Genomic DNA, 16,919 nt, shown 5'->3' on the forward strand with positions numbered 1-16,919 from the left:
CTCAGCCGGGAAGGAGAGCCTTTGGACGAATAATGGCACAAACACAGACAGACACGTGGGAGAACTGAGACTCTCATATATGACCGGCGGAAGGATAAACAGTACAAACACTTAAGAAAACCATTTGGCTGTTTCTTATGTCATTAAACATACTTCTACCCTGTTTCAGTAGTACCACTTCTACTTAATAAAACTACAGGAAAAAAAAAAGATATATCCACAAAACCATATGTAAATAAGCTCTTTTAGTTATTCATGATAAGAGAAACTGAAAACAACCCAAATATTACCTATTATCAAGAGAAAACAAATAAGGTATGTCCATCAAATGGAATGAACTGTTGATTACGGACATAAACAACTATTTGAATGAACCTCAAAATACATTATGGTGGCCAAAAGAAGCTAGACACACAGCACACCATCACTGACCACATGCACGTGAAGCTCCAGACTGCTACTGCTCAGGCGCTAAGTTCTGTCTGACTCTTGGCGACCCCAGGGACTGCGAGACCCCAGGCTCCTTTGTCCTCCACTATATCCTGAAGTTTGCTCAAATTCTCATCTGTTGAGTCAGCAATGCTAGTTCTAGACTAGGAAAGACTAAATAAACAGAACTAAGGACATGGCTCACCTCTGAGAGGAGACAAGACTGAGGAGAAACAAACAAGGGGGAATCTTCGGGGATAATGAGGATACTTGGGTGTACACATCTATCAAATCACTGAACTGTCAGTTCAGTTCAGTCACTCAGTTGCGTCCAACTCTCTGCGACCCCATGAACCGCAGCATGCCAGGCCTCCCTGTCCATTGCCAACTCCTGGAGTTTATTCAGACTCATATCCATTGAGTCGGTGATGCCATCCAACCATCTCATCCTCTGTCGTCCTCTTCTCCTCCCGCCTTCAATCTGTCCCAGCATCAAGGTCTTTTCAAATGAGTCAGTTCTTCGCATCAGATAGCCAAAGTATTGGAGTTTCAGCTTCACCATCAGTCCTCCCAATGAGTATTCAGGACTGATTTCCTTTAGGATGGGCTGGTTGGATCCCCTTGCAGTCCAAAGGACTCTCAAGAGTCTTCTCCAACACCACAGTTCAAAAGTATCAATTCTTTGGCACTCAGCTTTCTTTATAGTCCAACTCTCACATCCATACATGACCACTGGAAAAACCACAGCTTTGACTAGACGGACCTTTGTCAGCCAAGTAATGTCTCCACTTTTTAATATGCTGTCTAGATTGGTCATAACTTTTCTTCCAAGGAGCAAGTGTCTTAATTTCATGGATGCAGTCGCCATCTGCACTGATTTTGGAGCCCAAAAAACAAAGTCTAACACTGTTTCCACTGTTTCCCCATCTATTTGCCATGAAGTGATGGGACCTGATGTCATGATCTTAAGTTTTCTGAATGTTGAGTTTGAAGCCAACTTTTTCACTCTCCTCTTTCACTTTCATCAAGAGGCTCTTTAGGAATTCTTTTGGAATGAAAACTGACCTTTGCCAGTCCTGTGGCCACTGCTGAGTTTTCCAAATTTCCTGACATATTGAGAGCAGCACTTTCACGACATCATCTTTTTGGATTTGAAATACCTCAACTGGAATTCCATCACCTCCACTAGCTTTGTTCGTAGTGATGCTTCCTAAGGCCCACTTGACTTCACATTCCAGGATGTCTGGCTCAAGGCTGGTGATCACAGCATCATGATTATCTGGGTCGTGAAGATCTTTTTTGATCTTTGAGTATACACTAAACTGTTTACCTCAGATGTAAATACTACTGAATGCAAATGTTACCACAATTTTTAAAGTATTTCAAATTTAAATGGTGCAAAGATGTTATTTAAACTTCTCACTTGTTCAAGCCACAACTATCAAATAGCAAACCTTTGTAACCACATTTGAAGACAGAAGCATCACTGGCACTGACAAGACTGTATAATTAGAAAAGCTCAAGAGTTAGTTTTCATAATTAGATCTTTCTAACTTGTACAGTGATTTTTTTTTTCTATTAACCAAGAAGGAACATTAGTTAAATAAAAGGAGTCACCAAAAATAGACTTTTCAACAGAAATTACTTTTTAGTTCCATAATTCGGATTCTAATGTGTACTTAAATATAACTCTGAGAAAGAAGTTACCTGAAAAATTGCAATATGCCTTCCACCTCCATTTTAAGCAACCCAGAGCATGCACACTGCAACACAAGGTGGAGTGCAAAGGTTTGGTTCAGCAACACCCTGCAGTTAATTCCAAGAAAATGAGTCAAAAAACTAGAAAGACACCAGAACACAGGTGTATGTGGCAAAATAAAACTGCTGCTCTCCCATGAGGATTATTTCATTGATTTATATGTCTAAAAAAGACAGCAGGACAGCCCTCCAAAAGCAAAGCTTACCAAAAGTTACTGAAATAATATGTAACACTCACTCCCAGCACCTACAAAAGTACCACTCATACAAGTTCTCAACAATGATCTCTCTGACGGACATTCAGTGATACCAGTATGAGGAAGAAAACACCACCAAAACATGTGTTGCCAGGATGAAGTCCAGCATATTACCTGCCTCCAAGAAGGACTACTAAGACCTGAGAGCAAAGAGCAATACGAAGAAGTTTCCATCAATACAAAACCAAGAAACACAAACAAGGTAAACAAACCAGCAGTCAAGGGCAGAGCATAAGAAAAATGTGTAACTTTTAAAAAAAGTTTTTGAAATCTTTTGTTTAAAACCATGGGACATACATCTTAGAAGAAAAAGCAAATAATATATGTCTTAATAGACAGTATAAAAAAAGATAAACTATGTAATCTGGCTGAGAGTTTACTCCTTTCTCTATAAAAACGTACATACAGAAAATCACCATTAAGATATTTCAAGTTAGGGTTAATATCAACTAGAAATTACAGGAATTAAACAAACACATTCAAGTTCTTTGCCTTCCAAATTACCAAGGGTCAAATTTTAACCACTCTGTATTTCCCTGTTCACAAAAGTTATCTTATTCACGGCAAAAATTTTAAAGTATAAAACAGATAATAATCCCACCATCCAGAGGTGACCGCTATCACCATTTGTCTTGATCCTCCCAGATACATGTTGAGACACACACACATATACACACACACATTTAGACATACATAGCTATGGAGGACCTAGAGGAGGAACTCCACTAGCTTGCTCTTTTCATGTCACACATCACAAGTCTCTTTTCATGTCCAAGAGGGCAAGGGCATCCTTTAGGAACGTGTAGTCCCCTGACCATCATTCATTTAACCCTGCAGAAAAATCTACCCTGGGTCCACCTGTTTTCAAGGCTGCAGACAAACAGCTGGTACATGTATCCTTGAGCACATCTTAGGTTAACCCTTGGATAACTTCATCAACCTGGAACTACTGAGCCAAAGGACTTTCAGGCTTTTGATACTGTCACAAACAGTGAAGGGTTTGCAATTTTACCCTTCTTGCAGGCTAATAAGGTAAGCCTGCCACTGTTTCATGGAGGCTGTGAGAAGGCACAACACTCCTAGTCACAGACTAGGACAATTTACTACTCTTAACGACAGCAATGTCATCTGGGGGCCAGCTCCCTGAGACCCAGTTCTCAGCGGGCTCTCAGACGAAGAGGGCCAGGTGACCCTGCACAAAGGGAGCCATGTTATGGGGGGACCTGAGTTCAGGGGACTGTTATCATGAGCAGAAAGCGGGCCTGCCCCTTGCTCCAGAGAAAGACACACCTTTCCTTGAAAAGACAGGAACAAAGGGCAGTCAGTGCCCTGCTCCCCAAACATGCACAGACATGAGAGAACTGTGGAAGACTGTTTCCCATCTTCAAGGTAGTCCTCCAGTAGAATAAATACCTGACCAGAATTTTTATTTTTGCCAATATTAAGATAGGTTAGAATTCACAACTGCCTTAACTTTATTAAATATATTTTATACACTTAGTAATCATCTGTCTTATTTTTGTATTATCTTCTCACATTTTTTTGCCCTTCTTTTTACAGGAGTGCTCATCTGTATATACAGAACACACCAAATACATTAACTTTACTAAATACATTACTCTGAACTTGTTTATACTGTTTTGGGGTATTTGTGTATGATAAAATCATTCTTTTCCTTTATGGCTTAAAAAGGCGTAATACCAAGAACAGTAGAGTAAAACCAAAACAACTTGGTGTGCATTTTTTCCCCGTTCTCTATGATGTCCTTAATCACGGAACTCCCAACATTGGCTGAACATGCTGTCACCTAATAAAACACTATATTCGCCAGCCTCCTTTGCTGTGAGGTACAGCCATGTGACTAATGAGTAATTAATGAGATGTTTATGAAGTGCTATTTGAGAACTCTGGGATGTCTCCTCAAATGGCGGGCCTGTTCAACCTCACTGCAATCCACTTCCTGGATGTGGACCACGGCAAGCACAGAGCCCTGGAACTGCATGGAAGTCTGGAAGAAGCCTGGGCACCAGGCTGCCTGGTGAGGCCAACACCAGATCTGAAATGCTTTGGGGAATTGTTTGACGTTAGTGAGAAATAAACTTGTACTATTCGGTGAGTTTTCTGTTTCGCAGGTGAGCCTAAAGCTGGCACACTATTATTAAAACATTTTCTTTGAATACATGTAAAATCTGGTATTAACTAATCTCAGATCAATACTGGCAGAAGGTTCAAGGAACGGGTCTAACTTCTGCCCCAGTGATTAAGCATTCCTAAGTAGTAATATGTCTGAGATATTATCATATTAATTCATACATGTCACAAGTTCATATACTTTATGGGCTGGGACTGATCATTAATGTTCCTCCAAAGACACCTATCTCTCTCCCTGAATCTCTCTGTTCAGAAGACATGAAAATGGAAGGAACGATTACCATTTTTAAATAATAACCCACTCCTGCTTAAATATTTCAATGAATATAGCTCAGGAACCAAAGCTTGAAATATCTAAATCTACAAGTCATACAAGTCATACCCTCTGTCAGTTCCAGAAGGCATTCAAGCTAAAGTGTAACACCTATTAGAAGTCTTATTTAACTGCTTTACAATAAAATAGTTTATATTTCCAGAGATCATCTAAAGATTAAAACCTGCAAAACCTTTTCTCACTCTAAAACATACTACAAACACAACATGTTATTGTGTAGTAAGAGTAAGGAGAAGTACTACCTAGAATACTGAAAGAGTAAGTTACAAGGGAAAAAAATCAGTGGACTTAATTTTTCCACGACAGAGTCTTACAAATTAATGAAGAGGACATGAACTAACTGATAGGCACTGGGTCCCTCAGTTTCCCTCTCAACGACTCACCCTCAGAACGATCCCCACAGCCACCTCCGTCAGGCCCCTACCCACACACAATCCTTTAACAAGCTTTTAGCTCTCTCTCAGACCTAATCGAGGCTCATAATGGCCTTGTACTGGGCAATGAGTACATAGGATGCGGTGCTAAGCATGACCCACATAAATCAGTCTCCCTGAACCTCGGGGCGGGGGCTCATTACTCAGAACAGAGCAGTTATCAATAGGAGAACCACTTCTTAACATTTTCTTTAGCTTTGGTTCCTTTGGCTAAATATATCTGTCTACAATTGAAGAATCCGGGCAAAGCGATCTACTATTCTTCTATCTTTTCTCTAAGTTTCAAATTATTTCAAAGAGCAAAACAGAGAGAAAGCACAAAAAGAAAAATCAAATATAGCTTATTGGGGAAGAGCAAGGATGTATCCCAGAATGTGTCTGTACATGTCCACACACACTGTCATGGGAAAACAAAGGGTAATGCTTTGTATACTGAGTTCATAAAACACTGCTGTAAGACCTAATGTAAATGACCTAAGCCAGTGAAATATCACTTTTTCATGACCTCTTGGGGAAAAGGGGGAAAGTATTAAGGAAAATAACTGAGAAAAAAACATTAAGAAGAAAAAAAAATCTTAAACCAACACGTTCTAAGACTACAGAATGACTTCATGGCTTACACACTTGACCCATGGGTCATGTTCTAAGGATGGAAAATAGAACTCACCGGCCTCCATCTCACAGCACACCCCAATCTGTCCCGACAACACGGAGTTCTCCAGATGTGCTTCACAAAAGGTTACCTCTTCCATAAAGTCTCAACACCCCAACCCACCCTCAAGACACACGCCCAACCAGACAGGCCCCGGTGCGGGCTCTCAGAGCAGGCCCTGAGCCTCTCTGCCAGCAGGCCTGCTACCCTGCCCTCACTGGAGTGTGCCCTCGTCTTCTCTCCCCCGTTTCAGACTGCAAGTTCTGTGAGCGCAAGAACCAAGCCTCTCAATCATCCGCTTCTTTGATACCTAACACAGCACCTCAATCCAGGGAACTCTGCAGTATCTTCTGAATAATGGTCAAATTTAACTGATGCTAATTAACTTAAAATAATCCCAGTACTTCTTTCAAAGCACCAACATATACTGCGCATTTCAAAAGATTCCTACCCACACCCCATTAAAAAGGTAAGACATTCCAACACTCAAAGGGCAGGCATCTATCCGGAGAACACAGCTCACCAGAAGTCACTGTCCAAAGATTCTTGCAAGCTCAGGGATTTTGGTTTCTGCTTTTTTTAACTACACTCATACTTCAAAGAGGAGATGTATTAACTTTTCACCAACATTAAAAAGATGCTCATCATAAATACGGAAGGAAAAAAAAAACTAGCAAACTTTTGGACTAAAGATGAACAAATACCTCTTCGGTTTCAGGATCAACCTGGGAATCAGTAATCTCATCTAATTCCTCTTCAGCAACACAGTCTTCCTGCTCTTTCATCCCTTGTTGCCCACAAGCCTGCAAGTATTCTTCATCCTAACAGCCATTAAACAGAAAATAAGTTTTTCTCATATTGCTGTGGGGCTTGTAAGCACTTTTCATCTTCACGACTCATGCTTAGCTATGTTAGCAAACTGTACTATGCCAATGACCATCTGAGCAAAAAGCACTCAGCACAAAACCAGAATGGGACCTCCCCTGAGCGTCAATGAGAGCAAAGCGCCGTATGCCAGCCTGGTCGGTACGGGGGGTGGCATGGACTCTGCCTCAACCTCCAGGGACCCCGACACACATTTCTTCTCAAAATCAACACCAAGGAGACGTAATCTTAAAAAAGAAAATGTGCGTGTGCTTGCACAGAGCAGCTCAGCAGCAGCACTGGAGCTGGAATCACACCCAACTTGAACTATTTTTACAACAATAGAAGACAACAAAAGTATGGGCAATTCAATTCAACACAGGCGCTGTATTAAAATTGCACGTTAGAACTAGTTTCTCCATCAGCCAACTCCTTTGAATTAGAAGGACGATCTCAGGTTTGCATGGAATGTAAGGAGCATGGCAGCAGGCAGGCAGCTCTTAAAAACACAGCGGAGGAAGCCGGCAAACTGCAAGGAAAGAAGGGCTCCAACAGGTATTACTTACTACGTGTAACGGCTCCCCTCCAGGGGAGCTGAACTTACCTGCGTCCCTAGCCACCAGCTACAGTGAACCATCGACAGTTATAAGGCGGGGGAAGAGCAGAGGAGCCGCGGGACCTGCACAGCCCACTGCTCGGGGCCCAGCAGTCTCGCCGCAGAGAACTGCAGCAGCACACAAGGTGGGGACCGCCTGAGGCCCCCAGCTGTCTCTCAAGGCTGCCCCTACATACTGCATTTTACTTCCCCAAGGAAACTGCTACCGTTCCACCTCAAAGGGCGACCATCACTACCCACGACCCACTGAGAGCAGGACTGTTCAGATTTCAAAAAGGCCGTAAGAAGCAAGCAAGCGAACAGACAAGGGAGCACAGTCCACACCACAGAATTCTCACGGGGAAACAAAAATCTGCTACCTGTTACACAAATTCCCAATCTAAAGCTGTTTTTACAGAACACTGCTTTACAAAATCTCAATCTATGCTAACTTTAAAGGCACTAAATCTAGTTATGCTCAGCAGCACCTGACAATGTTCTAATATCCTATTGAATAATAAAGAATTCACATCTCTTCCTAATACAAGAACACGAGTTTTTATATCAAATCTCAACTCACCTTCTCAAGATCAGGACAGCAAAAGTCAAAAAAAAAAAACCTGCTTTTGAGTATGACAGGAAAGAACACTACAGTTTGCTATCAACTTTTCAGGTAAGTGTCCCTTCTAGTTGTAACATTCTGCAATATTATAATTCTACTCCCAGTTACGGAATCCCTCCATCTGGCCTGCGTGAGCTCAAACAGAACACACTCGGGATCAGCAGAGAGCTCAATTCCAGCTCCAGTGTATGAGCCAGCACAGCCTAACCAGGACACGAACCACAGTTAAATACACCGTTTAAAAACTAAAATACCTCTGGGACATTCAGGGACGCAACCGACTCATGTGTCCATTAGTCTAATGATGAATAACTAACCAACCCGTGCCCCAGTGACAGCCTAAGAACACAGGAAGAGGCCTTCACCACAGAGCTGGGGAAGCATTTCACAGCTGGAGTGCGCTCTTCCCTCCCCACGCAAAGAGGAGGCAGTGCCTGAGTCTACTGTGACAACTATCAAGAAGAAACCGGAAATTTTAAACTGGGAAGAAAAGAAAGAGCAAGGACATAAACCTGGATATACTGAGGGGGGCTGACACTGCTCCAGAAAGATACTGACCTTCACCTCACCTTTAAACTTGACAACTCTGTATAAAAATATTTAGAGACATTCAGAATTCTTAAGTAAACTTCCAGATTTTTTAATTCTGAAAAAATTAATTTTAATGTAGATAAGTACTGTGACTGTATTGAATTTGCATTTTTTTTCAATACCTGAATCTTTGGCACAAGATGTCAGATGGTTTAAGGTGAATTTTATACAATGAGGAGCCTAAATGTAACTCCAAGTTTGGAAAACAAGAGAGAGAAATTCCTCACTTACTAGAAACCCTCTTTACAACAAAGTCTGCGAGAACACCAGTGAGAGGGGCCTCTTCCGTGACCATGTGTAGGCACTACCAAGCACTGCCCACACAGTGACCGCTCCACTAAATCCTAAGCCCTCAGAAGGCAGGGGCCATGCTTCATGTTTCAGCAGTGCTCGTGTCCCCACTGCTTCCACACTGGTAAAGATCTGTTGAAATGCTGAACTTACAAGGGATACGACTGACCAATCACCTCATCTTAGTGATGAGTAGTAGAAATAACACAACACTAACTAGCAGATACTTGGGCACAGTTTTAAAAGATTCTGGCCTAATTTTTGAGGACCATTTTAAGCCACAGTGTCTCACTTTAACACGGTCCATGAACACACTATAAACCAGAGACCACCAGTCCACACCACTGCAGCATTTATCACCAAAACAAACCATTAGAGAGTTACCAAAAGAACAAGGGCTCACCGTTCCTCTTACACGGCTCTGTTTACCAAAACTACACACCTCTTTCCGTGATTACGTCTACTAAAGAGAAAGCACTCAGAAAGAATCAAACCTTAAAAGTAACTACTGAGATATGGAAACACAACCATGTCTGGAACTAAATATTCTAAGGCTCCATATAAACAATCTCTTTCAAAACTACACACACACACATTTTTTTCTGAAATAAAAAGTCATTTACTCTGAATGAAAACATAAAGGCAGAATTCTTGCCCTAAACCTGCTGACCTCCACCCCATCCCAGCAGCCCCCAACATGGCACCACAGGAGCCCAGCATGCTGAAAACCCTAAGATTCTACTGCATCTATGGAAATCTCGCCCTTACAACAGAAAGTTCACTAAGTGTTCATTTCATAAACAAATCTCTCCCAATAAGGAATCATTAAGACAGATGATCTTTCACTAATACCTTTTTCTTTTTGACTATTCAACCTTAAAAAAAAAAAAAAACCCTACCTACCAAAAGCACCTTTCTGAAATAAAAATCAGCACAATCTCTGCTTCCTGATTACAGATAACAAATTGTGTGTGACATTTCCTAAACTAACCTCCAATCTCTTTATTCATGTTTAGACAGTTCTCAGTTACAAAAAAGGATGAATGAGCAGGACATCAATCACTCTGGAATATTAGCACCTTAAAGATGTCTTTAGCAGGTCAATAATCTTTTCACCTTAGAAGGACTTTATCAGATCTTGTCTAAAGCCTGGATAAAAGCTCTGCATTAAGTACTTCTAACAATTGACAGTGTATCTCCACCACACAAAGCTGTTTTCTTCCTTAGGGTGCAATCCTCAAGGTCACAATTCTGTGCAGCCTTCCACAATGACAAAGGAGCATTCGCTCTGGCCAAACAAGCTGTCAACACAAACTTTGTCAGAGCTCAGATAAAGAAACTGGCAGCCAGCGATAATAAGGTCTAATTTCCCTCCCTCCCAGGGGAGGGAAATAGATTTCAAATCAGTCTAGAAACCCGTGCCCAGGCAGCCACGCGATCTTCGGCCACAAAGGAGAGCGACTCACTGTGAACTCGTCTAAGGGCTCATTGATCTCGATGTCCAGGACCTCGTCGTTGAACAGCGGCTCCTCCTCGGGCCCCTCCACGTACTCTATGTGGTCCTCCGGGAGCTCGGCGTCGGGGCCCTCGTACGGCCCCTCTTCTGGGTACTCGTGAGCATACAGCTCAGACCCACCCGACTTGTGATAGACGAGCTCATCCTCGCCTTGCTCATACTCGGACTCCTGCTCTGCAGACTGGTCATTAGTGTCAGACATCTCGAACGACGTGACCATGTCTGACGTGGCCGTCAGACTGATCGTGACATCCTGAGCACTACAGAGGACAGAAACACAAAGAAAGGCAGGCAGCTGGGGTGGAGCGCAAAACTAAACCATCACAAGAGTTAATGGCTATCAGAGGCCAGCGAGAAGCCGACTCAGCAACTGGGGAATGCACACAGACCACAAGAGTGGCCACACGTGAGACGCATGTGCCACACTCAGCCCGCGCCAGACTCCTGCCGCACGGAGCGCCCGCACCATCATCACTCCCGCGACCTGAGCAGGAGAATCAGGCCAACCGTGAGAAACAGGTCTACCCAGCCAAAGTCCAGGACCGAAAACAGACCACGTTTCACTCTACCTTTCAGAATGAAAAGGGTGGCGTCCATTTTCTAAGACACCCAAGTAACACTAGGAGTACTGCTCTCTAAACTGGAAAGCACAGGTTGAATTTTTTAATTGGGAGGATAAGCGCTTTACAACGTTGCGCCGGTTATCTGCCATACAACATGAATCAGCCATAAGTCTATATACATCCTCCCCACACTGATGGAATTTTAAGAGTTTTCTTACATCTATGATGCCAACCATAAACTCGTATTTTAAAAAATCAAAACATTAAAAGTCAGCATGTAAATACATTTCAGTGTTTATCTAAATCAAGTTTATACTAACCTCAAATTTGTTTAAAATAGTTAATTTCTGAGTGAAATAAACAAAGGCAATTTTAAAACTGAAAAAAAAAATATATTCCACCTGTTAAATCACAACAGACAAATGTCAAACAATTAAGATGCATAATAACAACATTTAAAGGGCAAGGTTTTAGGGCTAAATCTAAGTTTGCACCCATTAAGTATACAATCCTAACAAAAAAACTGAACATTCCACACACACGTGAAGATACTACATGGCTAAAAACTCCTGAAAAGTATACTTCAAGGGCAATGTAATTCAAAAGATCAAAGTCTAATAATGATACCAGAGAATGAAATTGGGAAACAAATAACTGGTAGAATAAATAATTTAAAACTTACTGTTACCCATAAAAATTACTTTATGTTAAAAAGTATCTATTACACGTCTATAGCTCAATAACAAATAGCATCTATTTGTTAATTACATTTATAAACAAGTGTCTTTATTTTCACAGTAAATGTTTCCTCATAAAATTGAAAAGAATTATTTCACTTAACAAGAGTAAATACCTTTAATATAGTAATTAGTTTATTAATATAATTATATTAGAATATAATCATACAGTAAAGATACACTACATTATCTTTTATATCCCGCTATAATTATAAATCAGTTACTAGAAATTTAAACAAAGAACATTTTTAATGAGATAATATTCGGTACCAGAAATTTTCTTCGTCTTCATTATCACTCTGTAGGAGATCATCATTTAGCTCTTCATCTGACAAATCCGATTGATTCTAATTAAAGCAAGAAATCTAATTAATGCATGTCACTTCCATAAGAAAACTTGTTACAAAAGTCCAAAATTACGTTGACTGGATTATTTCTAACCTTGTTATTAAAACATTTGCCATTCACAAAGTTTTCTCAGTTTGATATAACCAGTGACAGTCAAGGTTCTACACATGGCATACTAGCTAACTCCCCCAGACTAATTTTTAGATGCTCAGTCAAGTAAGTATAGCAGAAGCAAGCATAAGGATCATATTATAAGTCTAACAAAGGAGACAAAAAAGAACAAGTCCTTTGGTAGTATGATATAAACAATTTTTTCTTATACCAAAAAAATGGTATCCTTAAGATTTGATTAAATTTAACATAAACAAAGGAAAAAATTAGTGGAATTTTAGAAAAAAGCAGATTTTAGATAACTAGACTGCCCAACTGAAATGGTAAGAGACTAAAATAAAACTCTGGTTTGTCCAGTAGACGGATACATGAAAATAAGCACAACTCGGATTCTCTCTCCTGTTCCTGACAGGTTTGTCTACTCATATTACGAGTTAAGCAGAGGCAGTCTAGCGAGTGTGCCAACTGGTCAAATTTCTAAAGTTACAGGTTTTGTTAAGCTAAATACATACCAGTATCTTAGATTTAAGATGGAGAACCACACACTTTCCTACCTTATTAAAATTATTTCTATGGTATATATAAATTACTACTCTTCCACAACATGCACACAAGGGGCGGGGGGGACTTGATTTTCTACCTAACGATGAAAGAAATAAACCAGCAATCTTCTCCTGCCATTTTATAGATTATAAACCTAGGCTTCTCAAACATATCTCTATTTACTCTTCATTAAGGTAGTTTTGATATAAGCCAAAAAAAATCCATCTTATTTGTAGTTTTTATTAGTTGCCCTGGAATCTGTCATCCATTAACAGGGATGAGCCAGGCCTGCTATGCATGTGTGCATGCTAAGTTGCTTCAGTCATGTCCAACTCTGCAACCCCACAGACTGTAGCCTGTCAGGCACCTCTGTCCATGGGAGTGTCCAGGCAAGAATGCTGAAACGGGTCGCCAGGCCCTCCCCCAGGGGATCTTCCCGACCCAAGAGCTGAACTCAAGTCTCTTATGTTCCCTGCATTGGCAGGTGGGCTCTTTACCACGAGCACCACCTGGGAAGCCCGGGCCTGCTTTGGGAGAACTCAAGTTTAGCTGCCCAGGACCACTAAATAAAACCACAAGAAATCTTTAAAAAATAACAATTCAATAAAGCCAAATTTCATTCAATAACAGGCTGTTTCCTTCAGGTTTTTAGTTAAACTTCTAAATACTGGTCGAAAATAAATTACACACCAAACATGTATGTTTGGTATGTTGCATGTATGTTGCAGTAGGCCCTGATGGTAATCAAATCTCACTTTTTTGAGTTCTGAGGATTCAACTTTCTACGTTGGTTCTGAACTTGATGAGTAATAGACACAGGAGGCACAAAATAATGATCAAAATGACCAAAACACCCACGTTACTCGAAAAGCGGGAATGGCGGGCCACACTAAGCCCTGAGGCCACAACTACTCTGTTGGGATGACCTGGAGTGACGCCTCCTCAGGCAAGAGGGGAACAGCGAGGGTGGACCCTGCTCAGGGTGGTGGGCAGGAAAGCAGGGTGGGAAGAGTGAGAAACTAGCCACCAACGCTTGTGATCATGAGGGCCAGGTGGGCTCCCTGACAGAAACACAGGGCAAACTACATCAGGCTTGCCCAAGAGCAGAAATCCAACCGCGGGTAAAATTGTTTGACTACATTTAAACATTTTAACCTCTAACTGGTATCCCGCACGAAAGCATTTTAAATACTTACAAAGGAAAACACGTGTTTACCTTAGGGAAGTGAACTCCCAAATACAGGGAGTGCACGGCAAGGCGGTGCAAACTAAGCCAGAGGCAGACAACAGTCCCCACTTCCTCTGTGACCACCCCACGCTGAGGAGTGGCCCCGGGCCTGCCCCGCCCCAATCACACACACACAGGCATCCCAAGGCTGCCCGAGCTCACAAATGGGTGGGCTGAGGGGCACGCTCACGGCTTCTTCCCTTGCAGTCATTCTGACCACGCAGGCTTACAGATAACAGAACAAATTCTTCTTTAGAGTAACGGGATGAGAGAGGAAAGGCTGAGGGAAGCCAGAGCCAGGACAGTGCAGGCCTCGAGGGCAGGACACGAAAGGAGAGCAGCTACAGCCACCAGTGTACTAGAGAAGATGGGGACGCAGCGGAGTGAGAGGCAGGAAAGGGGCGGGGCTGGCACCCCCGCCAGGACTGGACCTTCATCAAGCGAATTATAAATGAGATGAAAGGGAAAATCTCATCAGATCTGACAATCAGACAACTGATCTGACCCAATCACCTAAGAGAACAACGAGCTTGAGTGTAACTGCTGACAGTAAGGAGCCGTCACAGTCTGTGAAGACTTTAAAACTACTAAGCATACCACGAGCTTGATATTCAGTGAGACTAACAAGTGTCTTTAAATTGTTAATAAGTAAAAAAAAAAAATTAGTTTTTCACTTTAATATTTGGCTTTTCATTTTTATTTTTAATGTATGTTTCATAATGTTCAAAATATATTGGCAGAGTTATGTTATACATACAAATACATGATACATAAATATACACATTGGAGATAACAGCTTCCCAGTTTCTACTTGATCAAAGAAGTTCATATTTCAGGATAATTTTATCCTTATATCTGAATCCCAAAAAGCAAATTTCAGATTCAGCATTCAAAATATTAACCACCAAATGTTAAGTTCCTTCAAGGCAAGTGGTAGTTTTATTACAACTTTCATACACTCAATACCTGCTAAAATGCCTTGACATGCCAGAAACTAAAACATCTGCTTCAAAGAATTTACTGCCTGAATTACAAGTTATCAGAGAATTTACGGATAGTCAACTCTTTGCATATAAAAAGTAATCATTCCACAAAATTTTAATCTATACCCAACTTTCCAGTAACACATCCCATGCATAAGACGTATTTCTTATTTTAAATGCAATTAAATATCACTTAATTTCAGAAAGACCTGTATTGTTACCTTTTTGCCAGAGAGCAAATCCTCTCCAAGTAAGTCATCATCAAGTTCACTGTGGGGGAAAAAAAAAAAAAGACATGACAATGTTTTATTCCTACTAAACGCTGGAAAGTTTGCAGACCACTGGGGACATTTACCCAGGACTTTACGGTTTGGGTGCTTTCACATTAATTTTGCTATCTTTTCCTTTATCTTTATTAATAATGAAAACACATTTTCAAATACACAGGGAACATCTGATCCCTTAAGTACGGGAGTTTTTGGTGTAACTAGTGGCTCTCACTAGACTTCTTAGTTTTTCACCTCAATACAAGATCTTCACTTCTTTGGACTTGTTCATTAATGAGCAAAAGAAGAAACCATATGTAATATCTATGCTTTCTCTTATCTTTCAAAACATATGATGAAACAGGAAAAGACAGATGCCCCAATATCATTAACTAGGAAAATTAAAACCAAAACCACTGGGAGACCATTTAACACTCATCAACTGTAAAAACTTAAAAAATGAAAAATCAATGCTTATGAGAACATTCAAGTTTATCATAAAAACTAAAGGAATTATTTTCGTATGACAATGAAGTCATGTCAGCTGTCTGCAATTTCTGGTCAGCATGCTTATGTTTTGAAATGATCAAAAGCAGGTTTTCTCATAATTAAAACAGAAATTCTTAGCAGATGAGAAACCTAGAGACATTTCCCACTGCTTCCTTTTTAATTTTTGAACTGATGGAAGATAGCTACCACTAAATTATGTCCTTTTTTCCTTACTTTTGTATTTATTCTTATTAAGTTATGTCTTTTTAAAGCAAATGTCTAAGGACTAACATCTAGAAGAAGCAAACACAATTAGATTATGATTCTAGGTACAAATGCCAATGGAGACTCAACTGGACCAATGTTATTACAATCGTTACTTTCTTCATAAGGGTTCTGGTTACAAATTTCTATAGGTTCTATAGGTTTTGAGCACTATTTTACCCAAAACCCATGTTTATGTCTAGTGTGCTACTCTGCAGAATGACAGAATATCCTGGAATGCACATATGAAGTTACAACAGAAATTCAATGTACTATCTTTTAAAACTAGAAACAAATTACTTCATTCATGCACTGAATATCTCTTTTATTATTTTAAGTTACCCTACATAAATCCTATACCATCATTTTATAGATAGATAAAACAGGGACAACAGATAAAAACCTTTCCTGGACCTGCATAAATACAAGTTATCAGAGAACAATGTATAACTTCTTTCAACATTTTCAATCCTCAAATCATCTAATTATCTTTCAGATACAATTTCTGTATCTTCATTGTTACATTCATTCTCCAATGGTGAGGAAAGAAACACTTGCTAGTCACAATATTTACAACAACTGCTTTTGAGAATTTGATTCTAGATGATCCAAAAAATATAAGCACGTCTTTGAGGATAAGCACCCCTCTGGAGCATCACTCTAAATAACTGAAATCAGAAGGTAATATCATTTGCCCAGGGGATACTAACTGGGAAGAACTCTTAAAAACCATAGTATGAACAGGTGCTGGTCATCACACAGGCAAAAATCCAGAAAGTGTTTGTGCCTTTTGCTGACAAATAGATGGAAATAAGCAATCAATGACTTTGATGACTATTTTTCCTAAACAAGAGCATTTTTTCAAAGATAAATGAAAATTTTATCAGCTGTAA

General features: G+C 40.4%; 1 protein-coding gene across 8 annotated transcripts in view; it reads right to left on the reverse strand.

Annotated features, from left to right (window-relative positions):
• RBM33 (RNA binding motif protein 33) overlaps window positions 1–16,919 on the reverse strand; it is a 107,623-nt gene that overhangs the window by 73,507 nt on the left and 17,197 nt on the right. For 4 of the 8 annotated variants that reach the window (XM_070480328.1, XM_070480298.1, XM_070480368.1 and 1 more), the window contains exons 3-6: window positions 15,229–15,277; window positions 12,065–12,141; window positions 10,445–10,754; window positions 6,720–6,836 (exon numbers count right to left, since the gene is read on the reverse strand). In XM_070480328.1, the coding sequence (XP_070336429.1) occupies window positions 6,720–6,836; window positions 10,445–10,754; window positions 12,065–12,141; window positions 15,229–15,277 (553 nt within the window). Of the gene's footprint in view, window positions 1–2,136; window positions 6,133–6,719; window positions 6,837–10,444; window positions 10,755–12,064; window positions 12,142–15,228; window positions 15,278–16,919 lie in introns of those variants that run through there. The other 4 variants (XM_070480467.1, XM_070480420.1, XM_070480531.1 and 1 more) reach the window with 3 other exon arrangements.

This window comes from Odocoileus virginianus, chromosome 1 (assembly GCF_023699985.2).
Source record: "Odocoileus virginianus isolate 20LAN1187 ecotype Illinois chromosome 1, Ovbor_1.2, whole genome shotgun sequence".
In the NCBI taxonomy this organism is placed as follows: Eukaryota; Metazoa; Chordata; class Mammalia; order Artiodactyla; family Cervidae; genus Odocoileus; species Odocoileus virginianus.